We start from the raw sequence: 9,624 nt of genomic DNA, 5'->3' as shown, positions 1-9,624 counted from the left end.
AAAGAGAGACAGAAAAGAAAAAGGAAGTGGCTACATGAATTGTATGTGCGTGTGTGAGATCCCATACAACAGGTCATCCTCAAAACGGACACGTCAATTCGAAACAAAGTCCCCTTCAACAACTAAGTTGCCTCAGTTGCTTTCTGCGATGCTCCTGTGTCTTCTCAAGACTCCTCCTTCTCCTCCCAAACCTTCTCCTCCCCATGCCCAGTGCTGCCTAGACATCTTTAAAAAAAAAAAAAAAAAAAAAAAGCACTCCGCCCATCTCCGGGTCAAATTTACATGTTCATGCTGGACAGATACTCGGCTACGACTCCTACACCTTTGTTGGCATTCCCCTGTTGGCCTCCCTCAGGACAATGGGCTGCAACTATGGCTGGTGAGAAAACAAACATATACGAGTGACACAAAAAAATTAGAAAGAGCACTTTCATTGAATAAATGAGGAGAATCATACAAAGCAAAGGTGTTGATAGAGTGCACTCCCATTACAATGAAGTCCTCAGGACCAGCGGCTTTCTTTCATTATATCAGAATTGTGTTGTAGCCGAACAGTACAATTGGGACCTCAATTTCGATTTCGTTGTGATGAGAATGTAATTACAACCATTTTCGTTTCAACAGGAATGCTCTGTATGAGCAAGAATCAAAATTGAGAAGGGTTCAAACAGTATACTACCGTTATGATGAACATGGTTATAACGAAATTCCGGTTACAATGAAGTGATAATTAGGGCCGTAACGTTATCCACTCTATGTTTTTTTTTATTGTACTATTTGTTCGGTTACAACAAAATTTTGAAATAACAAAAAAAAAAATACTGCTGGTCCCGAGGAATTTGTTATAATATGGAGTCCACTGTAAAAATTGAAACCTGGTTTCTCTGCCATTGTTACTACTCATGCATAGGTACAGTTGAACCTCTCGTATCCGGACAAGTCGGGACCGGGGCTCATGCGGATAAGGGATTTGGCCGGATACGGGAGACCTCAATGCTTCATACATGTACATCTCATACACATGTACTGATGTAGCCCATTGTAGTACCACATGTAGTAATGTGTATACTGCAACCTTTTCATTGTTACACTCGGTAACAGACCCCAAAATAGAGGTTCGTGTTTGCAAGAATGAAATCATTTTCTTTTATAAATTCTTGGAATGATTTACCTAAATAATTATTAAGAAATGTATCAAGTAGATCTTGAAAATAAACCGTACTCGGCAAAGTCGACTGTAGGTCGCCATTGTTTAAGATTGAGTTGGGAATCCCCCTTTCCTCCCGTAATTATTTTAAAAAATCACGGCGAGATTGCGTCCGTATAATAGAGAGATCCGGATAAAGGGAGGCCGGATAAGAGAGGTTCAACTGTATTCTATCCATTGCATACTTTGGAAAATAAGGAAATAAGGATGTACAGAAGTTACACAAGATTTGAGGTCGAGGATTTCCTGTTTACCTTGGTGTACATCCAGAGCCTTACCAACCACATCACTGTTCTCAAAGAACTATTAAGGCCAAAAAAAAAAAAACTAGAAATGTCGCTATGGCGACTGATGCCTCCGCCATAATGCATGATTCTCCCAATAGGTGTATAGTACAATGTCTTCACAATGTGTGATGACAGTTTCACATAACTGGCAAAATATCGAAATGACAGGTTTGTCAAAATATCTTGAATGTTCACTTTCCATGATCTGGGTTTGCTATAATTGTCACATATTTGGGGAATTGAACATTTTTACTTGACTTCTGACCGACCTTATTATAAGTTTATGCATTGAGTATAATTTCCAAGGTATGAAGAAAGAGTGTAATTACAGTACAAAATAAATCTTTTTTTTTTCAATTTAAACCTGACCTTTGACCCTTAACCTTTGACCTTTGACCTTCAGGCTGAAAATTTCCATGAGAATCTCCATTAAGTAATACATGTACATATATTGAATTTTAAAACTAATAATGCAATCATTGCATAAACTAGTATATGAGGGAAATAGTAACATTTTGAGGAGTTGACCTTGACCTTTGACCCCCCTGACTTTTGACCCATAACCCCTAAATTCCCTAGATAATCCCTGCCAGTCAGTACATGCATATGTACCAAGTTCCATGAAGATACATTGAACCACTTGCGAGAAAAGTGATATTGCAACATTTTCAACTAACCTTTGACCTTTTGACCTTTGACCTTAAATGACATGAAACTCTCTCGGGAGAATCTTTATGCAGTAGTACATGTCTACACTAAGTTTCAAGAAAATAACTGCGGGCATTGCATAGATATGGGGGAAATAGCAACATTTTTAGCATTTGACCTTGACCTTTTGACCTTTGACCTCTTGCCAATGTCACTACAATCTACTCAACTAATTGTACCATCATACATCATCCTTGGACCAAGTTTGGTGAAAGCTGCTTCATCCAGTTTTGAGTTATCACGTAAACAGATAAATTTTAGGATTTGACCTTGATCTTTGACCTTTGACCTCCGTCCGATTTCACTGAAAAACTAATCAAGTAATTGTCCTATCATACATCATCCTCCACCAAAGTTTGGTGAAATTTGCTCCATCCAGTCTTGAGTTATCGCGTAAACGGATGCAATTTCATGATTTGACCTTGACCTTTGACCTTTGACCTTTAGCCGATTTCACCCAAAATCTGATCAAATCATTGCCCCATCATACATCATACTTAGACCAAGTTTGGTAAAATTTCAGTAAATATTACTCAAGTTATCGCGTAAACGAAAGCGGACGGACGTACGTACGGACGTACGTACGGACGTACGGACGTACGGACATACGGACGGACGGACGGACAACCCGAAAACATAATGCCTCCGGCACCACTTCGTGGCGGAGGCATAAAAAGTTGGATTGGTGTAACGGGCCACATGAAAATAGGGTTTGAACGGCAATATATCTATATATATATATATATATATATATTTTTTTTTTTTTTACTGCCGTACTTTGCTGTGAGGCAAACACTGGATTCCACATGGTAAAGCACAAAAAAAAAAAAATGAGAACAACTGAATGTTCTTTAAAAAATAAATAAATAATGCTACTACACACACGCACTAATACACAAAAGCAAGCAGATAATTTTTTTTAAAAAGATGAAAGTTGTGAAACTCAGTGAGAAAAGATGGCGACTGCGCCGAAGCGATAACGATTGGACTGATCGATATCGTAATATTGTACTTTCACACTATCGTGATCGCGATAGTGAAGAGTTTTTTTGGGGGGAAATCTCGAGGGTCGCGGACATTTGTAGGGTCAGTCACTTTACACCAATACAACTTTTTTTTTTCCCCCTTGGCCTTATATCTTAACCTTATCAGTGCCAGGTTCTTTACACAGTGTGTAAAAAGCTACAGGTTTTCCATGCCAATTAGCACTCAAAGCGCACAAAGGGTTAAAGGACAAGTTCACCTTCATAAGGATTGAGAGAATGCAGCAATATTAGTAGAACACATCAGTGAAAGTTTGAGGAAAATTGGACAATCGATGAAAAAGTTAAGAATTTTTAATTTTTTTGTGTTGGAACCGCTGGATGAGGAGACTACTAAGGCTCATGATGTCATATGAGTACAACAGTAAAAAGAAAATGTAAAGAAAATTCAACATATTTTCACTTTTTTTTGCATAATAAAAGAGCACTTGACTTGCCTCTTTCTAAAGGCAATGGGAATAATATTACCCATAACATACAATTTGTATGCCAGTATTAAACGGGTCAAGGGAATGTGTACTTCTTTCAAAAGATGAAATTTTGTGAAATTCTCTTTATATTTTCCTTATATTGTTGTACGCATGTGACATCATACACTGCAGTAGTCTTCTCATCCAGCGGTGGCCTTTGACCCTTGACCTTTATGTGCACCTAAAAGTTGATAGACACAACTTCGCCCACTCATACATATGCATGACAAGTTTCATTAGGATACTCTACGAGCTGAAATTTTCGCGGTGGTTTTATTTTCACGAATTTCGCGAATCGCCTTTGAACCGCGAAAATAACAACACGCGAAAATAACAACGTGCGAATAGATAAGTACAGTTAGACCTCGCAACCGCAAAATTAACAACACGTGAAAATGTCCTCCTAGTAGCAATTCGCGAAAATATCTGTACACGAAAATTTCAGCTCGTACAGTACCTTGAACCATTTTTTAGTTACACTGTCCACAAAATTGATTTATGGGCGGAAGGACGGACTAGACAAACGGACAACCCGAAAACAAAATGCCTCCGGCACCACTTAGTAGCGGAGGCATAAAAAAACAAACAAATGAATGAATAACTACCTGAACATCACGAGGATGACATCAGAGTGTACTTACCTGTTTTGCTAGCTTGTAGTGATATTGCTCCGTTTCCCTTTTTCTTGGCTAATACTGTGTCCCCCTCCGCCCTGAGGAACTGGTATTTCTCGCCCTCAAGCCAAACACCGCCAGCCTGCAGTGATGTGTAGTCAGAGGATTTGAAACATCTGGCAAGGTTGGCCAGTTCCTGACCCTGGGGCTGAACAAACGACATCAGAAACATGTGACAGGAAGATACGCACGCTGCGACATTCAAATATCTCAGTGTCAGAAATTTGTGTCTAAAAAAACTTGCTGATTCCAATATACACGTTTGTGCAGTATTTACTACCGGCATCATCAGTGTACTGTCCGTGACAAGGTCACAATCTACATGTTAAAGGCACATGGTCCTGGTGGTTTGCTCTGCGATAACTGCGTTGCACAGGAGCAGACAGCGCAACACGATCACAGAAGCACGGCAGCGAGCACCTCGATTGGTCTGAATGTACATGTAGCTATCTCAGAGTGACCTGGGGGGCATTTCATGAAGCATTTCGTCCGACAAACTTGTCAGACAAATTTATTCTCCGCCAATCAGATGCAAGGGTTTCAGTAGCTTGTAACAGTTTGTCAGAAAAATATCCAACCAAAATGCTTCACGAAATGAACCCAACCAGCCCCCCCCCCCCCCCCCTGGCAAGTTCTTCTATGGTGTCTCTAAAAAGATAATACTTTTTCTACCTTTCTCTCAGCTTGTACCGAGTCGCAGTAGCTAGCGATTTAAGATTGGGGTTGTTCATATTGTATGTGTGTGTGTGAGGGTGTGTGTGTGTTTTGTTTTGCATACAAAATTCTCGATGATGTTGAATCAAGATAAATCGAGAATTTTGTATTTGATATTAACAATGTGGAATTTATGTTGTCATAATGAAATGTGCATTATTTTGCAATTAAATAATTTGTTATTATTGCTTATCTTGAAAAGAAAGAAAAAAAAAAAGAAAGAACTTGGCTTACATGGGTGAATGGCTGTATATTGTCTAAGAGTACAGCTGTATTTGGGGATTTGAGGATTTTTACTTAACTTTTGTCCCTTTTATAAAGTTTATGCATTGAGTAATTGTCAAGGTATGGAGAAAAAGTGCAATTTCAGTATTAAATAGTAAATTTTTAGTATCTTAACCTGGCCTTTGACCCTATGACCCTAAACTTCCCAAGAGTATCAATGTCAGGTAGAACATGCATGTGTTCAAAGTTTCATGAACAATGATACCTTGAATTACTTTCGTGATATATGAAGAAGTAAAATTTGGCACTTTCACTTGACCTTTGACTAATGTATAAGTTTCATAAAGACAACTATAACCGTTTGCGAGATATGGAGTTAAGAAGCGAGATCTTAACATTGGATTGACCTCATGATGCAAACTCTCTCTGGAGAATCTTTATTTGGTAGTACATATACTAAGTTTCAAGAAAGTACCTTCAGGCATTGCATAGTTATGGGGGGAAAAAGTGAAATTCTGATCATATCACTTTGACCTTTTGACCTTTGACCTTGAGTATGTGCACCTTAAAGTTGATAGGCACAACTCTGCCCACTCATAATAGACATGCCAAGTTTCATTGGGATACCTCGAACGGTTTTTTAGTTACCCTGTCCACAAAATTGATTACGGAAGGACAGACAGAAAGACGGACGGACAGAAAGACGGACGGACGGACAGATGGAAGGATGGACAACCTGAAAAGATAATGCCTTGCATGACACTTCGTGGCAGGTGCATAAAAAAAAGATGAATCAAAACTGGATGAAAGCAAAAATGAATAGGAAGGAAGAATGAATTATACAGGTTGAAAAAGGAAATAAAAAAAAAAAAGGATTCATTAGATTGACACATAAGAAAAAGATATTGGAGAGGATAGAAAGGAAAGACCCTTGTAGTTGGAGGGGAAAACAACCCATGAAGGAAACAAAGAACAATTACGCAAAAAGTAGTTAAATTTATAGGAAATTGGGAAAATTAGACAAGACTCGGAGGAAAATCACGAAGAAATGATTGATAGGAAAGAATAGGAAATTTAGAATATAGATTCTACCTGAAACAAAAGAAGACAGAAAAGAAAGAGAAAGATATAAGTGGCAGCATACACTCGCAAACGCGCTCAACTGCTATGAAGCTACAACCGCTCATGGAAGACTTGGCTGAGGAACAGGGAAAAACAAATTTTAGCTTTTCAACGACACTATACAGTGTAGATAAAGGCGTGTGTTGCTACATTCAGACCAAAATTGACCCTGTAGTAGTGCATGCGCTGCGCTGAACATATCTGCGCATATGTACAAAGCAGCAATTCCAGCGATTGAGATTTTCTAACACTTGTAGAATCTGAACACTAAAAGTACATTGTATGAAAACTTAACTTCTACTCGACTTTGGAGACTCAGATGCATACATGTATTTTAGGTTACTGAAAAACTGGAAGTTGAAAGTCTAGCAACTAGAAGATAGGGCGAATTTGTGCACGTTTGGTCATTTGGCAAACAGGTGCGAAAGTACACCAGCGCCGACAATCTGTCCACTACGTCAACTTGAACGAGTTAAAAATTGTTAACATAACATTCCATACCGAGTGAAAGACCTGGTGTGACCTAGAAGACGGAAGCTCTGACACTGTTCATGTTACGTAGGTTATGCTCTGGAATGTTCCGTATGTACTGGGGGGTGTTTCATAAAGCTGTTGTTAACTTTTACGAAGGACTTAAGAACGACTGGTGATCAGATGTGCTATACTTATCAGAATCTCAATAATTCAGCGTAAGAACTGATCACCAGTCGTTCATAAGTCCTTTGTAACTTTAAGAACAGCTTTGTGACCCCCCCTCCCCCGTTTATAACTCAACTGTCTAGATCTACAAGTACTACAGAGCTACCAAGTCTCACTCATTCTGTGTGAGACTCAAGCATTCAGGGCCTGTCTCACGATCTCACGCAGGGCACCCATTTTTCTCACGCATCGGGTGAAGTCTGCAATTTGTGCCCAAAATAAAGAGCATAGCTCAAAGGATTCAAGTGATAGTTGCAATTGAAGGTATATTTCCCTTTTGTCTTTCAAAATTAGTAAAAAATAGTCACTTAAGTATGTACCAGATCGCATCATTAAGAGCTAATAATTCAAAAAAGCTCCCTACCATGGGAGGGGTGACACCCTCCTCATTCGCGTGCGCATGCGCGCGAGCGCCGAAACGCCGAGTCATTAAAATCTCACTCATAAAAGTTTTTTGAACTTGGCATCTCTGCTACTAAACGTCGACGTAAGGCTGCGTTCACATAGAAGTAGACAGTCTATACTATTCGGGTATTCGGGCTCGTTTTTCGAGGGCACGCGAATAGCTTGAATCGAACGATAGGATTTCCTCACACCGGTTCACATAGGACTCTAGGAGGGCACTATTCGAAAGTACCGAATAGCTGTGAAAAGTATAGCAAAGTGGGAATCGAACTTGTTCGATTTTCTTGCAGCGTATACCGTCTCTCGTTTATGAAATAATGACAATTTTGGTCTGGATTTGCCCTTTAGGCCTAGCAAAAATAAGCATGTAGACTGACATTCTGATGCACTTTAGAAATTGTTAATAAGATTTGCTAGGATGAAGACATTGTAGGACGTGTATAGATAGGAGGAAGAAATCCTCACTGCATGGGATGGTGAGTTGACGGTGCGGGTGATGGTGTATTCGGGGCCCGAATAGCGAATACCGAATAGCGAATAGCGAATACCGAATACTTCTAGAATCTATGTGAACGCAGCCTACAGCGACGGCGGTAGGCCTACTTGATACTTGTGCAGTCATGCGAAGCTATAGTATAAGCATTACCGGTGCGTATCATGACTTATAAGGAGGTGCCATTTGGTCTGTAGACGTCCCGACAGTCTCTAAATTTCTACAAAATGCCGGAAATCATATCGCATCTCACGTGGCCTGTTATGGTGGCTGTGGACAGGCAAAGCGCATGCGATCTAACTACACATCTCAGCTCACTTCACTATACACCGACGACTGCATGTAACCCGCCCATCATCTCACCTTCATTGATTTGCAGTGGGCCGGTGTTGTCCACATCGCTCCTCCATCTAAACCGAAGATACAAGCCCTATCGATGTGCTCCGTCCCCGAAGCATCCTTGCTCTGACTAACAAGGTTATCAATATACGGATCCCAAGACATTTTGATAATTTTCGGCGAAGAAAAGCACGATGTTCGTCGTGAGTGGAGGTTCAAGTTCCAGGGTGCGGGACTGTACGGAGAAAGGGCAAGAGGCAGAGGTCAGTTGAGGATGCGCAGCAGCGCGGATACATACGGAGGAGCATTCCAGACGTGACTCGACAGCGGATCGCGGAGACAGGATGCGTGCAGGCAGGCGCGACCATGAAGGCATGCGCCCGCATGCACGTACCAAGTTCAATGTGAGAGGTTGAGGAGAACATACTGGCGATGAGCGGCAATGTAGGACAAAGCAGCACGCGCGAGTTGAGAAAAGTTTGCGCAATCTTGCACTCCGATCTTCTTTGGTACACCTATACCCACAAGCAAGAGAGAAAGAAAGAAAGAAAGAAAGAAAGAAGAAGAAGAAGAAGAAGAAGAAGAAGAAGAAGAAGAAGAAGAAGAAGAAGAAGAAGAAGAAGAAGAAGAAGAAGAAGAAGAAGAAGAAGAAGAAGAAGAAGAAGAAGAAGAAAAAAAACGAAGAAGAAGAAGAAGAAGAAGAAGAAGAGAAGGAGAAGAAGACCCCCCCCCCAAAAAAAAAAAAAACAGATGCAAGATATGGTGTCACTCAGTGTATCATGTAAAAGTGCTCACCATGGTCCCATTTTGCAATAATTATGATGGCAACTCTTGTTGGAAAGGTAAGTGTCATTAATTGTTTCGACAAGAATCTTTCTTCTGAGGAGTCTGACAGACTGTCGCTGCGGGAAGTTGCCATTTAGCAAGAGACTTTGCTATCATTACATCTTCAAGTAAAATGAGACCGTAGTATATAGTGGTAAATGGTGGTCTTTCCTCTCTCCCGCCGTCGATCCGTCCGTCTTTAAAGTCAGAAAACGACATGGCATCACTTTTCTTTCACTCACGAAAAGGTATCAGCACGAATAGCAGACAATGGATAGGCTTACAGTAATATGCAAGTGGACCCACAAACAACGCCATCCAGACTATTAAAATAGTGAGAGGACACTAATCACTCAAAATTCAGAAACAACAGAAAGTAGTGTATTCATACCAAAGGGTTACTCTCCATCAGC

General features: G+C 40.3%; 1 protein-coding gene across 1 annotated transcript; it reads right to left on the bottom strand.

Moving 5' to 3' along the window:
- Positions 1–242: 242 nt before the first annotated feature.
- LOC140244996 (profilin-like) lies at positions 243–8,650 on the bottom strand. The gene is made up of 3 exons (XM_072324588.1): positions 8,411–8,650; positions 4,357–4,537; positions 243–376 (listed from the first exon to the last, which is right to left on the bottom strand). Exons 1-3 carry the CDS (start codon positions 8,549–8,551, stop codon positions 279–281), a joined length of 420 nt encoding a protein of 139 aa, XP_072180689.1. The 5' UTR covers positions 8,552–8,650; the 3' UTR covers positions 243–278.
- Positions 8,651–9,624: the final 974 nt, after the last annotated feature.

Source organism: Diadema setosum, chromosome 22, assembly GCF_964275005.1.
Source record: "Diadema setosum chromosome 22, eeDiaSeto1, whole genome shotgun sequence".
Lineage (NCBI taxonomy): Eukaryota > Metazoa > Echinodermata > Echinoidea > Diadematoida > Diadematidae > Diadema > Diadema setosum.
Note: the sequence above shows the minus strand (reverse complement) of the source record. Positions and strands in the feature narration are given on the sequence as shown.